Source organism: Chionomys nivalis, chromosome 9 (assembly GCF_950005125.1).
Source record: "Chionomys nivalis chromosome 9, mChiNiv1.1, whole genome shotgun sequence".
In the NCBI taxonomy this organism is placed as follows: Eukaryota; Metazoa; Chordata; class Mammalia; order Rodentia; family Cricetidae; genus Chionomys; species Chionomys nivalis.
In genome coordinates, this window is record NC_080094.1 from 64,148,311 (window position 1) to 64,170,800 (window position 22,490).

Sequence of the window (22,490 nt, forward strand, 5' to 3'; positions counted from 1 at the left end):
ATGCTCCCAACTGGCACAGTCAGGCACTCAGTAGATTTTACTGTGTGTATTTATAACTCCCTAATGCTTCTGTCTTACAGTTTTGCAATTTGGTTTTACCACTATCTTTGTTGCTGCTTTTCCTCTGGCCCCTCTTTTGGCTTTGTTAAACAATATCATAGAAATCAGATTGGACGCATATAAATTTGTGACCCAGTGGAGGAGGCCTCTGCCAGCCCGAGCAACTGACATAGGTAAGACTCAATTCCCCCCCCCCCTTTGAAATAGTATGTTCAGTATCTCTAATATCTGGAGAGTGTGCAAACTACAGTTCAAAGAGAAATGTAACAAGGGGGCTGGAGAGATGACTCGTCTGTTAAGAGAGCAATTGTTGCTGTTTCCAAGGACCAGAGTTCAGTTCTAATCATGAGCATTGGGTGGTTCACAGCGCATTCGGATGCTCTCTTCTTCTCTCTGCAGGTACCCAAGTGTGTGAGCACACATACACAATCAGTAACACAATATGACAATTTCATGTTAAAAAATAATAATTTGTGTACAGAAATGTGGCTCAATATAAAACTGGAAACAGAATATTCTTTCCAAAATAAAATAAATCAGAGTTGTTTTTTTTGTTTGTTTGTTTGTTTGTTTTTTTTTTATCTTGTTCACTTTTATTCACCACCTTTACTTTTTCTCCTACCAGGTATCTGGCTTGGAATTCTTGAGGGAATTGGCATATTGGCTGTGATCACCAATGCATTTGTAATTGCTATTACATCTGACTACATCCCACGTTTTGTCTACGAATACAAATATGGCCCTTGTGCAAATCACGTAAAGCAGAATGAGAAGTAAGGTCAAGATTTATATATATTTTTTCCAATCTATTTTATAGTCACAATTAAAAGGAGAACTTACTGGGAAGTTTTGTTCTTTGACCATTAAAAAGTAATGTTTCTGGTTATTTTGTTTATAAGGTGTCTATTAGACGAAAGCAAATAGGCCTAAGAACAAAATGTGCTTTCTACAGCAGCTAATTTTAGAGTCTGTTTTTACTTGAAACCGTGTCAAAGTGCTAAGAACATTCTAATACTTCTAGAAAGGTTGAGTTCTAAAGCCTGAATAGACTCTTCCGACTCAAACCAGACAAAGCAGTGTTGTTGCTATGCAGATAGGAAAGTGAAACCCATAAAAAAGGGAACAAAGACAGACAAAAGTGAGAAACAGATCCTGCAAAGTCTGTCATCTTAGTGCCTAGACATTTTCAGGAAGCATATAGAGCCAGGCATCTGGCTGATGCAGAATCGCCTCCCTTTGTGTGGTTAGTACGTGTTTTTCATTTAAAACTAAAATACATGCTTCAAATAGGGTAGCCTAGCAACCTCTACAGTATTTACCCTTTTTATTTGGTTTAGTTTGATTATCGACATTTTAATTCAAACATTTCATTCAAACCAGGAGGGAGGCTGTTTTACCCACTGTGCAATGTTTAGCAAGACATGTGGTCTCTAACCAGTTGATTCAATGACAGCTATCTTAATCCGTGTATTCTACTAACAATAGGTATCTCTAGACTTTGCCTGCTGTCCCCTGGGGAAAAATAGCTGGATATAGAAAACCACTTTAGGCAATATTTATTATTTCAAAATGTCCCTTTTCAGAAGATGTTAGGGGACAATTCATGTGAGAATTGACTGTAGAGACCTGGGACACCTTAAAAAGCTTTGTATGTGAATATCAGAATTCTGTAAGAAAAACCAGAAGAGTGAGAGCCGCAATAGGTGTGGATAGAGATCATCCACAACAGATGGAGCATTGCTTTAGGGTGGCATTAACTCTTAACTGACTGCTGGCAAGCTGAGCACCGGTAAAGCCCTTGAACACAAGGGTCTCTTCTTTTGTGAAGGAGTGGTAATAGAAGCATTGTACTATTGATTTTTTTGAACAGGTCTTGAGTCCTTAAGAGATTTAAAGGGATTCAATGTTAGACACCTTAAATTCAAATTCTAACTTTGTCATTTCTAGTATGTACATCATATTTATGACATGGTTTATTCTTAATAGTCTGTATGATTGTGAAATGGTGTCTAAGAATGCACTCAATGTAAATATAAGGTTGTTTCTTTATCAATAGTGAAAAACCAAAATGCCTCCTTTTCGTTAATGCAAAATGATCTAGGAGCAGATTTTAAGAATTTGAAAAGTCTAATTCAATCACTTCTCAATCTTTTGGCTAAGATCCAGTGTGGAATATGCAGAATTGCTGTCTGGTTATGTCTTGCTGATAATTCTATTGCCACCTAGTGGTGGTTGAAAATTCTACTGAGTTTACATTTCAGAACCTGCCTGTCCTTTGGACAGCACCTGGCATTTCCACATTCAGTGACCAATTCCAGATGTAGACCAAATTTCAGGCAAAATGACACAGTTTTTCTCTGATTTGAACGTCATATATCAAGAGGGACACTTGATTAGTTAATAATCTGCTAAGCATACTTAGCAAGAAATTTTCAAGGCAAGTCATGAAGAGACAGACAGTAGTGGATAAAACAATATTGAAAAGGAAATATTTGACCAATGCTACAAGATATAGAATGGACAAGGAATGCAGTTGCTATTGTTCCATTTTGACTAATATTTCGAAAGTAAGAATGTAAAAGACACATACTTGAATCCAGATTTTAAAAATCATCTTTCCTAGTAGAGTATTTCTCTACATGTTGTCTGCAAGAATTCCTCAGGGTCTATAACTTTAACATCTAATTAAAATTGTTTATTGTTCTATTTATAACAACATTATATAATATTATTATATTGTTTATTGATTTATTGTGTGCATGGGGTTGCCTTGTGAAGGTTAGAAGACATGTTACGTTATTTTCCTTCTAACACATGGGTCCCAGGGATAGAACACAGGTCCTCAGACTTGACAGCAAGCAGGTTTGACTGCTAAACCATCTCCCCAGCCCACCCTAACACTATGTTCACAGTAACACTGAGACTTAATCACCCTTCAACTTTTTACATTTAGACTTATGGTGCAACAACAATTGTGGCTAAAGGTCTGCATGGATTTATGTAACTCTGACTTTGGCAGCAAATTCCATGGTTACTAACTATAATCACAACTGCCATGTAATTACCTTAAAAATTACAAAGAGAAAAGCAAAGTGTCCTTCACAAAGCATTAATAATTATTATTTTACAAAATCTATAACTTTCAGTCTTCTGTCTAGAAAGTGTCACACTTTGCTGCTTACCAAAGAATGATGTATGTCTCCAAGAAAAAAAAACTGTAATTCTTGGAGTTGAAAGACAAAAGTCAGCCCCAACAATAAATAATAATAACAAAACTATGTTTTTTCAGACTCTGGAATTTAGCATCTACCCTTTTAAGATGTAAAGTTTAAAAACATGAGCTGACACTTCTAATTATTTTATTGTCTATATTCAATGTACATGGTGTTGGATGATATAAGAACATTTTAATATAAATATGCAGCATATTTAGAGTATATTCCCTTCATTGCCACATATACAGTTCCCCTCTCAATAATCCCCACTCTCTAGCTAGACAGTTTGACTTCTGTTTTTATGTCACAGTTACATACATAATTTTATGGGTCTGTCTAAAATCTAGAAAACAGACCTGAGAGAAAGCACGCAAGCTCAATGTTATCCTTTCTTTCTTTTCCTTTCTTTTCTTTTCTCTTTTTTTTAAATGGGTTTTTTCCATGTAGTCCTGGATATTATGGGACATGATCTGTAGTCCAGGTTAGCCTTGAACTCAGAGATCTTAGTGCCACTCTTTCCTGACTGCTAGAATTAAAGGCCTGCACTACACCTGGCTAATGACCATCTTTCTAGATGAATACAAACAATTTCATTATGTATAAATACCTATTTTGCTCACAGTTGAGTATCGAGCACTAAAAAATTTTATAACAAAATGTAGGTGGATAATAAATATATTAAGTAAATAGATAACAAATAAGCCTAGCTTATAATCAGCCAGTCATGTTGCATGTGTTTGTTTGCAAAGGACAGAGTTTAAATGCACAAGTGGCAGGATGACTCATAGGAAAACCACTTTTAAAAAGTAAACTAAGTGAAAGAAAGCAATAGAAAAAATATTGAGAAGAAATAACAGGACAAGAAGATATGAGAGAGAAATTAGAACACTGAAGACTTAAAATAGAAGGAAAAATGGCATTTGTTCAATCGTGTCACTTATAAAGAAGAAATTATTGCAGAAATAAATTAATTGTGACTCATATAGCCCTGTTGTTTTCTCCTAGTTGCCTAAAAGGATATGTCAACAACAGTTTATCTTTCTTTGACCTGAGTGAACTTGGTATGGGAAAATCTGGTTACTGCAGGTAACTTACATATATATATATATATATATATATATATATATATATATATATCTCCTGTTTGCTTTTGCCATGTCATCTCTTCCTTTCTACATGTAAAACAGATCATTTAAACTACAATTTTGGAGTTTGGGTAATGAAGAACGTTTTGCTATCATTCATGTTTTCCATTTTTGTGGACTGCAGGTACCGAGACTATAGAGGCCCGCCTTGGAGTTCCAAACCCTATGAGTTCACGCTGCAATACTGGCACATCCTAGCTGCTCGACTGGCCTTCATTATCGTGTTTGAGGTTAGTCACAGGAGAGGTGACTGTGATAACAGCTTTGCTGTTTGATATGTCAGTCTGATGTCAAGTCTTCACTGACTTCTGAGAAACAACCTTGGTAGGCCTGGGTAAAGGCTCAGATATGGTAAACCAATTATAAAGAGCTTGAAGAATGAGCAAAGGTTGAGTAATGTAAACACAAGTTAATATGGATCTATAAAAAAAATCAGGGTGCCGCCGGGCGGTGGTGGTGCACGCCTTTAATCCCAGCACTTGGGAGGCAGAGGCAGGTAGATCTTTGTGAGTTCGAGACCAGCCTGGTCTACAAGAGCTACTTCCAGGACAGGCTCCAAAACCACAGAGAAACCATATCTCGAAAAACCAAAAAAAGAAAAAAAAAAAAAAAAAAAAAATCAGGGAGAAAGATACTATATCGTTAAAAAAAATTGAGGCTTTTGGTTTTAAGCCCCTAGTAACTGACTATGCTTAAAGAGATGGGGTGACTTTCATGAGCTGGTAGATGAATCTAAATCTACCCATAAGGATAGAACACTTGATATTTCTGAATAATTAACTCAAAATATAATGAATTATGCATATAGTTGTTTAAAAAGCATTGTCTGATTTTATGTTTTGCCCAAAAGTTCTATTAAAAATGATTGGAGCCTGGCGGTGGTGGCGCACGCCTTTAATCCCAGCACTCGGGAGGCAGAGGCAGGCGGATCTCTGTGAGTTCGAGACCAGCCTGGTCTACAAGAGCTAGTTCCAGGACAGGCTCCAAAACCACAGAGAAACCTTGTCTCGAAAATCCAAAAAAAAAAAAAAAAACAAGGATTGGAGTTTATCATGATAGTATTGAACTGTAATCCTCTGAGGTAATTTTGAAGGAACTGAATACAGTATTATCATCTTATTTCATAAGTCATGATACAGTGAAGAATTTAGCACTGAGGTGTATTAAACACCTCCTCTGAGATACCACTGAGTCAATGAAAAACTTTATATGTTTTCTATTACCAAAAAAGACAGCCATACCTAAAATTTTTGGAACAAAGGTTTTGTTTTGTTGTTATTGCTTGTTTGTTTGTTTGTTTGTTTGCTTGTTTTAAAAAACTGCCTCATGTATTCAAACTTGCTATTTACCCAAGGTTGGCCTCAAACTCCTAATCCTTCTGTCTGTGTCTCCCAAGAAATAGAATTACAGGCATGAACCACCACACCTGATTCCTATGAATCTTGGGGTAGAACCCAGGGCTTTGTGAATGCTAGAAAAACATTCTACCCACTAAATGTTGAAAATCTTTTTTAAAGACAAATATTCATTCTAAGTGGTTTCCAAATATAAATTAATGAAATATCTGAAAATGAAATGCTTGCTGCTAAAGGTCGTAGCCAGGACTAAAATTCTCTGATTTAATGACTCTCAGAGTCAATAAAAATATCCCCCTGAATGAAACTTTCTACTTCATTGCAGATAAGAGTTAACTCATATTTGCTATCCAAACTTTCAATGAGATGTCTCTTAGATCTCATTTTAAAAGATACATATTTTCTATTTTCCTCAGAAGTCAAGCGAACAAAGTTAATCAGACACATCAATTCAGAGTGACCATTCATGGGTCCTTGTGAAACCCTCTTCATTTTCCTTTCTTCATTCCCCATTACTGATCCCATAAACCCAATTAACCTCTGTAAATTCCTTACACTTGTTAATTTTTTAAGTGTTGTTGTTTGTCTATGTAAAAATATAGTATCATTTTGCATGCTCTATTTTTCAAATAACTTCAATTATTTTGTACCTTAAAGCTTTTTGTATCTTCCTTATTTTACTTCGGATCCGGAAAGAATTCTTAATGAGCACGACTTGTGCTTAGAACACATCTGCTAAACCTGATCTGTAATCAGAAAGCACAATGAAATATTTATTGTCATATATTAGACGTTACTAAATCATGGCATATATTTTTATTTTTATTCCAATAATTATGAAGAATAGTATTGAATTTTTTAATCATGATATTTTTTAATGATCAGGAAAGAAAGTCCCAATTGTGTGAGGGAAAATATGTATTGCTTTATTACTATCTATTTTGGAATGCAGTCTCTTGGGACTCAAAAGCAAGTACAGCTAAAAGTACAACGAATTCTTCCTTTTCTCATAAAAAGGTACTGTCCACTAAAAGCCATTTACATAGAAGTATTGTTTTAACAGGCTATACTAACCCTGCAAATAACACATTGTTCCTTCTCTTTTCTGAGAAATGGAAAGACCTATCCTTCTCATAGGATCCGTATGACAGTAGGAAGTGCTATTTGAACAGGACTCACACTGTGCCAAGCACTCTTTTAAGCTCTTCAAGTGTGTGTTTACTTCATTCATTTAAGAGGTAGTATTGTCATCACTATCATAGACACAGGATGTAGATGATTTGAGCAAGGGTCAACATTTACTGAGTGTTAGTGGAATAAAGGCTTAATTGGTCTCATTCAAATTCTGATCCGTTACTTACAGGTATAATGCCTTTGGCATTACATCTTACTTGTTCAAGTCTAACACTAATACCTGGTGTGGTGGTAAACATCATTAGTCCTAGCACATGTGGACAGAGGCAGGTGGATTTCTATCAGTTGGTCTACAAAGAAAGTCCTAGGCCAGGATGTCAAGAAAAAAATAGCAAAAATTATTTCACAAAACAAACTAACAAAAATAACAAACTCTCAAAGTTGACGGTTTATTTTCAAAACATAAATAATGCTAATTTTACCAGAATTATTTAACACAGATCAAATATTTCATAGTAGTTATACTGATAGTGAACTTATAGAATGGATTTAAAAAAAAATAAATTCGTTGCTGTTTAATATAATCACTAGCTCACAGGTTTATGGAGCATGTATTTTGATCTGTTGAAAATACATTTTTACTAGAATAACCTTTCATATTTGTGTCTCTTGATGTGTATTACAGTACTATTAAATAGCATGTAAGAATTTTGAACAAAAGAATTTAAGATGCTTTTTTATGAAGTGATATCATTATATAGCATTCAAAAGAGGAAACAATTCTTAGTGTCCAATATTCTACAGTGGCAATCAGTAATGTTTGTGTTCTTCATATAACTGTTGAAAGCAATATTCTAAATGCTACACATTAAGTTTGGATGTTCAGTTAGAAGACAAATGCATCATTTTGTTCATGACTTTTCTGTTTTACAATGAGTGTTTTGGAACCTTTGAAAACATAGTTTTACTCTTAACTTACAGCACCTCGTTTTTGGGATTAAGTCATTCATTGCATACCTGATTCCAGATATACCAAAGGGCCTCCGTGAGCGCATACGGCGAGAGAAATACTTAGTCCAAGAAATGATGTATGAAGCTGAGCTGGAACATTTGCAGCAACAGCGGAGAAAAAGTGGACAGCCTATTCACCATGAATGGCCTTAGACTGTGCCTGTAACCCAAAAGGGGAGGTACCATTAGTGTGGGAATGAGACCCTTGAAATGTAAATGGGATCCAAGAGGAAGGTACACTTGGCAAAACTACATGTATAAAATACTACTTGGAATACGTCACAGCAGCCTCTGGGATTTGGAATGCTCAGATTTCTAAGGAAAGAAAGATTTGTGACCTCCAAAGGGATGCAATTGAAATGGCAGGGAGCCAGGCTCTGATGCTCAGAGCAAGCCCTCAGGGGATTTCTGGGTTTCCAGTTCACCAAGTTCAATCAGCTGCAGAGCAAATAGGAAATGTGGTGGCGAAATTTCCAGAGGCAGATTTCCACGTAAATGTTAACAAACTGGTCATACTAATCAGATTCTAGGATGGTCACTTGAGTTCATATACTCACAAGAAGTGAGTGAGATCAGAACTCCATGTCCCTTCAGCTCACAGGCTAGTGGAGTTGGTTTTGTGCACTAGCCTTGAGATAATAGGTTATGCACATGGTATTTGTGCTGCTTTGTGTTGACTATGCACTTAAACAGTTGAACATCACCATAGTACTCAAAACTAAACCCAAAACCTAAGAACACCATTGGAGTAATTCTATTATATTGGCTGTGTTTAAGTTTGCTTTATCACTCAGAGTCAAATGCACTGCCCATTTTTATTAATGAATGCCAATTGATCCACTTTAAATATTTGAATGCCTATTCTTTTATCATTTAGACATGACTAGTTTGTACTTTACTGAAGAAGTCTATCTTACATTCTATTCCATGTGCCGCTCGCTGAATTATTACACATCTCACAGAACATCATGTTGAAACTGTGTAAATATGTCGATGTCCCTGCAGTATTTGCACTTTTACATTGTGTAATGCAAGTTCCAGCTTATGGAGCTCTACAACCAGTTACAAGGATGCTACTGTAATCTGTTCATTCAGGAAATCCAAAGCCAAATGTTCTGCAGCACTTTATATACTTCTTCTATAGTGTGCACTATCAATTATGAGCTAGTGAAATAATGCATGCATGTAGTGTGTTATTTGCATAAAATACCTTTCTGAGTTTCACTTTTTAGTCATGAAATGGAAGTTTCTGGCTTTTGTTTTGTTTTTGATGTGCTGATTTTATTTAATTTCAAAACTCTCTCGAAACAAAGTCAAGTTAATTGTGAAGATCATAATTTAATTTGTTGTAGAATCCTTATTTGAATGTCAATTTTGTCTGCACATTGATGGAGTACAAATGAAGGGGTATTCAATTAAAAGAAGTTCAGAGGAGGTATAAATTAAGGGGGTAGAATAGAAGGAAAGGTAAGGGGTGAAGTAGATGGGCTTATGATAAAAAAATCAATACACTTTCCCTTGAAAAACAAGATGGTCCAAGCTTTTATCTCTTGAGAATAGTGTGAGGAAATCACACAGAAAACACACATATACACATATACACAAAGAGAGCATAATTTGTTCAGTTTGGTTTTGTTCAGTTTATCCACAAACAGAAATATTAACAAAATTCAAAATATTGAATTAGGCACACTCCAAACTAAAACTACTTTACGCATATTATTGAATCTCTATAAGGAAGTTAGTTTCAATTACTGAAAGTGTGCTGTCCTAATTCTAACACTTAAAAAAGCTTTGTTGTCTTGATTATGTTTATTTTATAGTTTCTACCAAGGACATTCACTTTTCTACTTTTCCTATAATTCTGGGTCAGGTATATGCCCTGGGACTCTAATATGTGGGAATGTAGCTCAGTGGTAGTGTATGTCTAGCATACACAAGGCACACATAGACTCAACTCTTAGCACCTATAAAGAAAGAAAGAAATAGTAAATTAGAGATATGTTGTAAATTCCTACACAAATCCTTGCTCCTGGGACTCTTCCATTGCAAATATAATGGTTACTTCTACAAACTTTCCAAAAGAGATTTCAGCCCCTCTATATCAGATCATTTGTGCTCCCCTTTCTTTATTAATTAAGTATATACACATGCCTGAACATAATATTTTGTTTACCTAACATTTACATCTTTTCCAAATTAGGAATACAAGACAGACATATGATTTACAGGAGGACAAACAATAACAGCTATTTCCTTAAAAGTTCCTTTTCTAGGGTTTTCTACAGTCCATTGGGATTTAAGTCATACTGATTGATATGAACAGAGAATGATATTTTACTAAAAGTTGTAGTATATTAATTTAGAAATTGCCTTTCCTGATATTTTTGAAACAGATATGAGAAAACAGAGAACCAAATAAATTGTCTGAAATGTTTTTTGAACAGTTGCAGGGCAATCAACCTTGTTTCCATCATAACTGACAGTAAAACGCAGACAGCGCCTCACAGTATGTTAACTTTAGATCACTCTGCTGAAGTAGAGAGAAATGTTTTATACGTGCTTTTCATATGAATATAAATTATTTCTCAAAGATTTATAGCACACACTATTCTCAGGAATCTGTATGATGTGAATGCTGCTCATATATTTTCATATTCTCACTGGTTATCTTTTTATGCTAATAATTAATGGATACGTGCATGAGGTCTGCCTTGACAAGTTGTGCAAGTCATTTTAAGTCTTAACTGTAATAGTTCTCAATCGTCTGAGCCTGGGTAGGCACTTTTAGAAGAGACACAGCTGCCTGGCTGCATGATGAGATTCAACTTGAATGATAAACGATTCTTGGCACAATGTAGTATACAATGGAATGAATAGAAATTTTTTTCACTCAATAAATAATCATTTTTACTATAATCCGCACATTACAGATTAATCTGCTTATTCTTTAAATATTAAATTGGCATTTGTTGAATGGGTGTGGGCTGGAAAAATTGCACATTCTTTGGCCTCTCAAAGCAAAAGTTTAATTATTCATAGGGAAACTCACCACATTCCGACTATATCCTGATATTTTCATCTTAAAGTCTTTCTCAGTACTGAGGAGATGGCTCAATGGGCCAAGTGTTTGCTGCACAAGCTTGGTGACCTGAGTCTGGATCATCCACAGTTACATAAGAAGCCAAGCAAGATAGTCTGTGACCCTAACTCTAGGGAGGCAGAAGGAGGATGATCCCAGAAATCCAGCCAAAGTGGCTAATTGGTGAGCTCCAGATTTAATGAGAGACCCTTTCTTAAAAGACAAGGTAGAAATCAAAACAAAACACTAGACATTGACTTCTGGGCTACACACACAGTCATAAACGTATACATAAAGACACACAAACATACACACTCTTCACAAAAAGTAATAAGTTTGTGCTAGAAGCAGTAGAGAAAATAGATTTGATTAGGTCATATGATGAAGAAGGACGCTTAAAAGATATCCCACACTAGGTCAGAATTGAGAACAATAGAGGGTTATTTATTTAGGGATAGGCTCACAAATCAATATCCTCTGCTGGAATAGAGAACAGCAACCGAATCCCCCAGCTGGAAAAGAGGCTGGACACCTGCTTTTCATCAGCCTAAATAGTATAAAAGGCCACGCCCAAGTGGGCAAGTAACTTAAAGACTACTGGGTGTAGGATTTCCTCTAGCAATATGAGAGCAAATAGGCCTCTGTCACACCCAATCACTTTCTTTCTTCACATACATGCTGCCTTCCCCAATTACTATTAAAATTACCCAGGGCAAATAAATCTTTAAGAAAACATATTTGAAAAGATGGCTCAGAAGATAAGAGAACTTGATGCGCTTGCAGAAGATTCCAATTTGGTTCCCAGCACTCATTTGGTGGTGTAAACCATCTATAACTACAATTCCAAGAGATAGTGCCCTTATTCAGTTTGGGGGACATGAGGCACATATGTGGTATGCAAATATACATGCATACAAACCAGGCATATACAAAACACAATAATTAATATTCTTTTAAGGAAGAAAGCCTTTTCTTTAGTCTATGGGTCCATGGGGATAGAGTCCTCATGGCAGCAAAGGCATAGTAGCATAGATGCTAACTGGTTCCATTTTTCATTCCTACCCAGGAAGCAGAGTGAGGTGACAGCAAATGGGTTGATGCTATAAACCTTCAAAGCCCATCCCCAGTGGCATACTTTGCTCAACAAGATTCTACCCCCTACAGGTTCCACAGCCTCCACAAACAGCACTACCAACAGGGGACTAAGTGATCAGACACATGAACCTACAAGAAGCATTGCTCATTCAGACCACCAGAACATGTAAGATGGTTGGGGTAGTTTGAATGTAATTGACCTCCATAATATTATAGGGAGTGACACTACTAGGAGGTGTGGTTTAGTTAGAGTGGGTAGGTCCTTGTTGGAGGAAGCCTGTCACTGTGGTGGCTTTGAGGTTTCCTATGTTCAGGATATCATCCAATGTCTCCATTGGCTTCCTGTTGCCTGCAAGATGTAGCACTCTCAGCTCCAGCACCACATCTCCCAATGTGATACCACAGTCCTTGCGATGAAGATAATGGACTAACCCTCTGAACTGTAAGTGAGCCACCCCAATTAAATGCTTATCCTTGTAAGAGTTGCGATGGTCATGATGTCTCCTCACAGCAAGAAAAACCCTAATACAACCGTTTAATGGTGTGAACCAAGGAATTGAGGATTTGAACACTGTTCTGACAATCCATTGTGGAAATGACCAGCACAATCTCCCTGGGATGGGATAGAAAATTAGGCACAAAAGCAGTGCAAGTCAAGTAGGAGATTCTTAACCTATAGCCAAGAATCACCAGCTTACCCATTTTTGGTTTTAGACTTGATGGTTCAGGTTGAAAATCAGTGCAGCTTATTGAATAACTTAGCTGATACAGCTCCATAGATTAATTGCTCAACTAGGGGCAAGATTAAAAAAATGTCATCAGACATGTGTACTCCATTTTCCCCAAATTACATGATCATGATGACTTCCATGGTTTCATATAGAGAGTCAGTTAACATCATGCTAATTTTTATCCCATAAGCACTTCTCTTCAAAATGAAGTGTGCCAACATTGCAAAGTCTAAAGGAAAGATTAATTGAGCTTTAGCTTGAATTATTGATCAACTCAAGTTCCTGATTAAGTTGCTTCAGCATTTCTTGACCCTGTGTCAACCCTTCTTAATGGAGAACAGTCAGCACGCAGCTTTCCTTATGACTTTTCCTAAGAAAGGGCGGCATAATTTTAGAGCCTATGTGCCCTGGCTTCTTCAATTCATTTTTCCAGTTTAATTCTCTGCATGTAAAAAATGACAGTATGTTTACATCTCTTCATTTATGAAAAAGCAAAATTCCTAAATTGCTAGTTGGAAAAGAAAAATAGGAGATATATTTGGAAAACTTCTCAGAATCATAATTGTGGTGTGGATAGCCAGCCATACAAATGAGTCTTACAGTCGCTATTCTACCTAATGCTACTAGTTAAAGACCTTAGGCCAAATTCAGTATTTTTTTGAAACAAGACACCATTTTTCCTGGTGTCTTTTCTAAGTGAGAAACAAGGGATTGAATGAGCAGAAAGGAAAACAAACCCAACTGCAAAGTTTTAGTGGACGCAATCCTCTGGAGATGGTGCGGGCAATGTGGAAATATCTGACCTAGGTAGAAAAGCAAAAACTCTTTCCTGGGGCTTCTTTAGTTTCCATTGTGAATGTATCTTTCTTTTTCTTTTGATTCAGATAAGCAAACAAGTTCAGTTCATCTTTAAACACTTAAAAATAAATAAGGTTCTTTTTTATCCTGTGTATTTGTGTTTGTGTGTGTATGAATTTTAAGGCCCATATACACTAAACACTACATACTTTATCAGAGCCATTGAAAAGAATGGCCTTTTAGATAGTCTCTTGAAACTTATTGTTAACATCTCTTAGCAGAGAAGTCCATCTTAGTCTCTAAAGTTTACTGAGAGATTTTCAAAGTAGCAGACCACCTTGCACCCTCTCATAGGAAATATTTCAAAGGCCATTTCAATGCTTTTCATTCTGAATTTATTTTTAAAAGAAATAATTTAAATGTTCTTAATTATACATCATTCTCAGAGACTTTCTTTAAAATTAAATAGTATGAAATAAGAGATCAAATTTCAAAGTGTCTCAGAAATTATGAATAAAACACTGTGTTAAATTTTAGAAATACAAAGGCATCTCATTAAATTTCCTATTGATAAGCATAAGTTCTATCATTATTGTGCATTTTTCTTCTGTAAGTAAGATATTTTTTGTGGAAACCTGAAACTCCAACTAATGGTTATATTTCTACTAAGAAGCCACATATTAATAAGTGTAAATCTATTCTGAAGACTTCTGGTAATTCAAACACCAAAAAAATATTCTAAAAACCTGAGAAGTACAGTTTTGAGTGTCAGTCATATGTTTGCAAATTTTCACTGACTTGTTGAGTAGTTTTAAATTGTAGCATTCAATCTTCCCATGAACTACAAATAAAACAACGCAACAGTGATTTTCTACAAATCAAAAGTTACAATTGATTTTTGAAGATTCTAGTATTTCAATAGGCATCTTTCGTGATAACCAAAGAATTACAGTTTTTTTAAGTGGATTAGGTCACGATGTTTTTAATATTGGGAAAGGGGGACAAATTCTCATTAAATATACTTTACAATATTTAGATAATAAGCACAGGGAAGCTGTAAATATACAAATGGACACAGTAAAAATCAATGTAATCTTTTAAGATAATTTATCACTAAAACAACAGGTGAAAGAAAACTCAAATTTTTCCGCTATGTCTTTTTTTATATTCTAAGATTATAATACTATCAAAGCATTTCAATAATACTCACTTTTAAATACTGTCACTTTTAAAAAGTGTCACAGCCTATGGGACTCTTTCTATCCCTACTGCAACACTGTTTGTTACCCCTTATAGTTACAAATGGTACAATTACACAGCTAATGCTGTTTGAATGAAACAAAAGCAGATCCCACTCTCCTACTGCTGTTTTAAGATTCACCTTTTCTTCAGTGTGAAGTTAATTTAGCTTGCAATATTTGCTCAAAACTGACAATTACAAATACAAGGCTTAATACACCACAATTTATTTTGTTTTCAGTAAAGACCTTATGGCTCTTTAGGATGGGGTTGATCTCATTTTTAGGAATGTAAGACTTTTAACAATGTTTTATGAATAACATTAAAAAAACTAGTGCTTGGAAATCAGGACATTATTTTTGCTTTGCAATTATGCTTGCCTCATTTGTTCTATTTTTTCACTGAACCCTAGTAATACATGTACTAAATGAATATCTTCAAAGAGAAACAATGAAACAACCACTTAAAATGATCATCATTTTCGTCACACTACACAGTGTAATTATTGAGTTCTCTGAATATGCCAGTCACTGGGTTAAGTCCTCATAATAATCCTATTAAATAAAAATAGCTTCTATTCATTTTAATTTGCAAGTAAACTAGTATTTTTAAGACTTCCCAAATGACCAGGATAATTTGAGTCTAAGTTATTTAATTCAGATACCTCATGTCAGCCAACAACCTACACTTTTTGCTCCAAATCTTAACACGGAGCGTGTCAGTCATCTAAATAAGGTTAGTGAGATCAAGTAAAAGGGACAACCTCATTCTCACCAATGTCCACAATTATGCCTAAGAAGCACAAAGGCCAGCATCTAGTTTACCACTTTTCTCACTTCCAGAAACTCATCACTCACAGCACAATGCATTGAGACGTCTCTGGACATGCAGGAGCCCCAAGTTCAAACTGTTCCGCTGGTCGTGGCCCTGTAATACCATTCCAAGCTGTAGTTTCCAGAGTAAGGGATGGAAAGGAAGGAATTCTGGGACTAGCTGAGCCTCCTGACTGTGCACAATGTAGTTTTCCTCCACTTCATCACACAATTAATACAACTCCCACCCTGTGTAATATGTTTGCTGTTTCCCATTACTTTCCTCTCTGTATCTAAAGACATATTTGTTTGAATGAGTAAAAGGGAACCTCTACTCAGAATTCAAAAGGTCTTTATATTTTATCTACTTGTGCCCTATCGTTTGTTATACAAAGAGAGACTAAGCTGTTTCTGTAATAAAATGGTCAGATATAATTTTAACTGTGTACTTTTGATAATATTCTAAAAAGTATAGTCTGAAAAAAGAACAGAGATATTTTAAATATAGCTATAAGGAAAGTAGTTATTTAGAAAGGTAGCCTGAGTATAACTTTTAGCAAAGTGAAAAAATCTGAGATATTTTCCTTTTGTGAAATTCCATGTGAAAGTCTGCAACCCTAAAATGGCTTCCAGATCAATCACATGTGTGTTATTATGAACACACACATAGGTATGCAAACATATCTTATAAACATTTATAAGAATTTATTTTCTTCTTCCAACAGAATTTCACTGAATCCTCATTTGTCAAACAACCTTTTACTTTGTAATCCCCCCTCCTCCAGAGTTTTGAATTTATTCTCCATAATTAAAATTGCATGGCGCTTACATCTGATACAGTGACTTAAGCTTGCACATGTGACATGGATTGGTTTTGTGAATAATGAATAAGACTTCATGGTTAATGATCTCTGCTCTGAATAGTGAGCTCATTGCAAGGTTCCTTTACAATATGCAGGCTTACCTCACACCTATAAAGTGTGATTTCCTTTTTATTCCGCTTAGAGATTAGACTCTCAACTTCTGGGTAAGCACAGAGGTTTTTGTTTTATTCCACGAAAAAAAAAGTTTTAATTCTTTACTATGTGTTGGTGTGTGTGTGTGTCTGTGTGGCTATGTGCACATGGATGTGAATGCCAATGAAGGTCACAGATACCATATTCTCTGAAGCTGAAATTATAGGCATCCATAAGCTACTCAATTTGAGTGTTGGGAAATGACATGTCCCCTTACTGCTGAGCCATCTTTCTAGCTCCAAACTTATTATAATAAAGTGATATACATGATGAAGAAACAATTCCTCAAGAGCACAAGCAAATAGTGTATTTATGTATGTTTTACCCACCAGGAAGATTGATTTTCTTGTCCTATACTTCAAACAATTACCTTAAAGTTTAATCATAACAATTTTTGCAGCAGGAACACTAATAACACATAAAGAAAGCAGTGTGAGGATACTAGCAGAAGTTAAGTGTCCTAGCTGTGACCCCATGGATAGCATAAATACATTTATCCGTCTACATATATGTAAGACATGTGGTTGGAGATGATGTCATCCACATGTTGTATCAGCCACATCAGAAAAAGATTGAAGATACAGATTTCTCTTTACGTTTTGTCTCTACCTCCACTGCAATATTTTGATGGTTAAAACTTTGAAATGTGGACTAGGGTCAGTAGTCAGGTAGGTATTTTGAAGGAACAAGGTCCTGTGCTTAGTTTTCAGCATCAAAACCAAACATAAACCTATAAACAAACAACAAAGCCTGAGATTTAATCTGACAGGAAGCAAAATGACAAAGGCTCCTTGCATTATGATACGACTCAGTTCTAAATTGGTTATGACATCAGGCACTTCTGGCATGGGCTGATTTTTTCTCACCTGAATTTGGGGCTTTCCAAAGAACATCCTGAGAAACAGTCTTATCATTTCTATAAGTATAAATAGGCAATGAATAACTTTATTTCTGAAATATTCTGTACACAATTCTATAACAGGAAGAAGTGACATGGAATATGTGTGCTGTATGTGGTGTGTGTGTGTGTGTGTGTGGCTGGTGTGTGTGAGAGAGAGAAAGAGAAAGGTGGAGAGAGTATTATCAGCTGCATGTATTTTCTTAGAAATGAGTGGTCTTCTCCGTCACACTGTTGCTTTTGTCCTTGGGGTTGTAGCCTGGAATCTGGGCCAGGCTTTCTTGCTTGAGTCCATTCTGTAGGGCAGATTCAACCCCCTGTTTCCTGGCACTGCCACTGTCAAGGTAATCCTGAGGAATGTGGAAAGACACATGTTAAAAGGCAGTCGTGACAGGTTTAAAACCAACTAAAGGTATATTGTGTAACTGCTGCACGTTTATGAAGGATGAACAAGATAGCTTAGCATTCATTTCTACTTTCCTTCAACAGCTTCACAATCCTTCCACTGTTCAAAACATCCAAAAGCATATCCTACCTCCTTTCTGAAGAGGCTCAGTATTGCCTAGCTCTTCTGTTCTTCCTCTGCTTGCTCCATTGTCAGTCAGTGTAGTTCACTTAGAGCTCAAGCTGCTCATTAGAGGTCCTGACTGATGAGAACGCAACTCTCAGAAGTCTCGATTGGTCTAGCATAAATGTACTTCTGGAGCATAAAGAAGCTAAGGAAGTTGGTTGCGTTTTGGTACATCTTTGACTGTAATTTCCACCAATATTTATAGTTGTTATGATTTGAATATGAAGTGTTTCTCAGTTTCACTTCAGCTGGTGGTGCTGTGGAGAATTGTGACTCTAGGAAGTGGGGCACAGCTGAAAGAATGAAGTCACTAGAGGCTTTCCTTATGGGCAATATGTTTCTCAGACCCCTGCCTATATTCGCTTTCCTTCTGTTTCATTTCCACTGCGAGATGAACAGCCTCCTCCTTCATGTATCTCAATTAACCTCCTAATCTGTCCAAATGCATGAAACAAAACAATTATGGATGAACCCTTTGAAACGGTGTGCCCAAACCAAACCAAAACAAAACAAAACAATAAAAACCCGAAACTCCTCCTTTGAGATCCTAGAGAATTAGAAAGTTGTGTCTATGTCATTCTATTTTATCTTCTTTTTTAGTTCAAGTAATGAAAGCTAAACAAAAGGAAAATGAGACTTTGAACCAGAGGTAGACCCAAGGCAGTCCAACTCTCAAACCCATCATCTCACCCATCACATTGGACTGTGTCTTGTATTTTATTCTTTTCCTAAGCTGTATTTTTCTATTTTTTCCTGGAACTCAACTCTCCAGGATTGAAAGACTCTTTGGAAACTAATCACTTGTAGTGTAACATTCCAGTCATGAGTATTTACCTATCAATACACGCACTTAGAAGATCATCAGCTCCGGGACTCTGGAAGCAAAATCTATATCCTTTCAAGCTGTTGACATTTACTGCCTTCCATCCTTACAGCCCTTTCCCTCTCAATTGTTGCAAGGGGGAGAAAAGTGCACTCCCAGAAGCTGAAGGGCACTTCCAATAGTGGACTGGAGCAAGAGTACCCCTCCCTCTAAGCCAAAGCCTGTTTTAAGAAGCTCATGCATCGACTCACCTGCTCTGTTTTCTGCTCATGCTGAACTCCACACCAGCACAGAGTTTTATATTTCTTAGACCAAAAGCAAAACAGATTGCAAACTGGTCTTATTAAAAGTGGATCAACATCTTCGCCTCTTTGCTTGCCTATTAAGAAAAGGAAGATGGATTAAATGGTTTCAGCCCTGCAGGCTTTCCATTTCAGCATAAGCATATCAACTTGATGATGGGTTTTTCTTAACAAAGCCAAAAAACAAGCTTTAGAAGTGAATCTATAGAAATCAGTAGACTGTTGAATGAGTTCAGAGTTAGCTGTTATAAATTCAAAAGTTGTCAGGTCAAGAAAGTTCAGGACTATAAAGTTAAATGGTAATAATATATTCGTTTGAAAATATTCCTTTAGTAGTAAATATGCAGGAAGTATATTTTTCTTCCTCAGTTTTATCTAAATCATATATTTACAGGATCATCTAGGCTGGTATTTATAAAATTAGAAAGATCATTTTTATTGTTTCTTTCTCTTTCATCACAGCATCAGCATCTTCTACAGTCCAGCCAGCCAATCTAGACTATCCTCACATTTCATTTCTGATCTTTAAAAAATACCAGTTCCATCCCTTTGAATCCTACTGAGGAACAAGTCAGACTAATATTTTTACTAAGATGTAAAGGCTAATGAGGCCATTATTCTGAAATTTTTGCAAATTTTCTGGCCAGTCAAACTAGTGCAAATACCCTGTCCCACAGAATGCAGGTAAGGATGAGAGCCAATCCATCCAGAGATCTGATGGAGGAAGGTCATTGGTTAAATAATAAAGAAATTGCTTGGCCCTCATAGGTTAGAACATAGGTGGGTGGAGTAAACAGAACAGAATGCGGGGAGGAAGAGGAAGTGAGCTCAGATGCCATTTCCTCTCCTCTCTGGGGCAGATGCAGGGCAGCTTCTCTCAGAGCCAGATGCAATGAAGCAAGCCGCCAGGTCAGACATGCTGAATCTTTCCTGGTAAGACTGATGCTACACAGATTATTAGAGATGGGTTGATCGGGATATGAGAATTAGCCAGTAAGGGCTAGAGCTAATGGGCCAAGCAGTGTTTAAAAGAATATAGTTTGTGTGTCATTATTTTGGGGCATAAGCTAGCCAGGCGACCAGGAGCTGGGGCGGCAGGAACACAGCCCGCAGCTCCCCACTACAGAGATCCCTGGAAGAAGCATTGTTGTAAGAGTTAAACACATTGATCAGATTCCTTCTATGAGACTGATGTTATGTCTCACTAAAATTTTGTGCCTGTCCAGTATTTTGAAGTTCAAATAACATGTTCCACAGTACTATATCAGTATGTCAAAAGTGTTTTTCTTAATAGAATTCTAATTAAATTGATATTTGTTAATTAGTGCCTTCTATAGAATAGGTATATTTGACTCATGTATTGTTGATAAGGAACTTTATATTCTGCATCAAAGAATTTAATTCAAAACAAGCCCATAGATATTTATCTGCAATAATGTTTATGTATTCCCATAGAGGCCAGAAAAGGATATCAGATACTCTAGAACTGAAATTATAGACATTCATGAGCTGCAGTGTGGGTGGTGGGAATTGAACTTGGGTCCTCTGGAAGAGCAACCTTTGCTTATAATCACTTCATCTATCTCTCCAGCCCCTATTATCAATACTTCTATTGCTACTTTGGTTCCCTTTCCACTGAACAAAAGCAATTTTGTGCCAAGGTATTGACCCCTATGAGAACAATGTAAAGCATAATTTATATATACTTCATCCCCTGCTTTTCCCCATTGTAGTCACCATGCCCAGTACACAAACTTCAAAGCCCTACAATAAAACCCTACAAAGATAGGATTATGTTGGAAGTCAGGTGAAAAACACTTAGTATTAATCTTCCTTTATAACTGATGCTACCAAGAACTTTTATACACAGGTATGATAGTAGAGTATGTTTCAAAATACCTTACCTATTTTCTGATTGTTAAACAGACACACAGACAGACAGACAAACACACAACAAGGGGGGGGTGACAGACAGAGAGAGACAGAGAAAGAGATCAACTTAGAAATTTGAGACAGTATATGAATCTCTTAGAGAAGAGGACTTTTTGTGGTAGACTCAGAAGCAAATTTGTGAGGCTACCCATGTAATCAACAACTTCATGAAATAACCCCTCAAATAGAGGACTCCAGATAACCCACCTGTCAGGAAGCTGATGATTAGTCCAGCAGCTACACATCCCAGAAAGCCCACAGCACTAAAGTAAAGGTAGGAGAGTGAGTACCATGTGTCAGCAAGGGCAGGTCTGTGGAAAAAAATAGAATAGGACATCAACTCTGTTCATCATTCAAAAATAAAAACCTATGACTTAGGATACAATTGCTTCACTGCACACTCTGGGTTCTGACATCTCTTAAAACTCCAAATCTTAATACTTGATTCTTTAATGAAAAAAATTAGGAGCTAGCTCTTCTTTTCATCCCGGATTTACATACATATAGAGAGATAGAAAGACAGAAAAACAGGTAGATAGACAGACAGATAGATGGATAGATAAAGAAATTTTTCAATGAGGGCAATGTCTTTCATTCCTTTTCAGTTATTTACTATTCAATTGTTTGTTAACTCCAGAGTCACTGGAAAGAATGTGACAGACACTTGTCTATGTGTATGAACTGACAGAAAATCTCAAAAGGGACTTTCAGTGCTATTCATGGAGTAGCAGCAGAAGTTTATAGACTACACAAAAATGCAGCCTTCATATACCTTCCACTAAGATCATGACTCCTGATCTGTTCTTCAATCCTCGAAGATAGTATTTAAACTCTCGTTTACCTAAATGCAGAGGAAGAGCGATCTGCAGAACTCTGTTTAGCCTTGCACAGTACCCTTCATTGCCAAGCACTTCCAGATGAGCAAGAGCTACCTCATCAAATTATCTCTGACAGAGGTCTCTCTTCTTATTTGCTGATCTACTTTGGGACTTAGTACAATTTTCAAAGTCAACATACCTGCTGGAAAGCTGTGGACCTACTGTTGCTGTTATATTTGATTGGACACACTGTTCTATTGATAGAGGTAAGGGTAATGTCTTAGACACTGGTGCAGGGTAAATAAAAGACCCGATGGCCACCCAAAATGACATTGTGATTCCAGCAATGAGGCCTCCTAGTGCACCCTTGGAGAAAAAGAGAACATAATAAGAAATTAAACAAAGCTTCTTTGCAAAAATATTGATATAAGGTGTAATGTACTGCAGAAATTC

At 36.4% G+C, this 22,490-nt stretch overlaps 2 protein-coding genes across 3 annotated transcripts in view; one reads left to right on the forward strand and one right to left on the reverse strand.

Annotated features, from left to right (window-relative positions):
- Positions 1–13,778, forward strand: part of Ano3 (anoctamin 3) — a 228,040-nt gene extending 214,262 nt beyond the window's left edge. For both annotated transcript variants that reach the window (XM_057780213.1, XM_057780214.1), the window contains 5 exons: positions 81–233; positions 686–833; positions 4,281–4,361; positions 4,545–4,650; positions 7,891–13,778. In XM_057780213.1, the coding sequence (XP_057636196.1) occupies positions 81–233; positions 686–833; positions 4,281–4,361; positions 4,545–4,650; positions 7,891–8,073 (671 nt within the window). In that variant the 3' untranslated portion in view covers positions 8,074–13,778. The remainder of the gene's footprint in view (positions 1–80; positions 234–685; positions 834–4,280; positions 4,362–4,544; positions 4,651–7,890) is intronic.
- A 3,728-nt stretch (positions 13,779–17,506) lies between these two features.
- The window catches only part of Slc5a12 (solute carrier family 5 member 12), a 45,984-nt gene continuing 41,000 nt past the window's right edge, over positions 17,507–22,490 (reverse strand). The window contains exons 12-15 of the mRNA XM_057781508.1: positions 22,237–22,403; positions 21,427–21,530; positions 19,237–19,364; positions 17,507–17,941 (exon numbers count right to left, since the gene is read on the reverse strand). Coding sequence (XP_057637491.1) covers positions 17,795–17,941; positions 19,237–19,364; positions 21,427–21,530; positions 22,237–22,403 — 546 coding nt within the window. The 3' untranslated portion in view covers positions 17,507–17,794. The remainder of the gene's footprint in view (positions 17,942–19,236; positions 19,365–21,426; positions 21,531–22,236; positions 22,404–22,490) is intronic.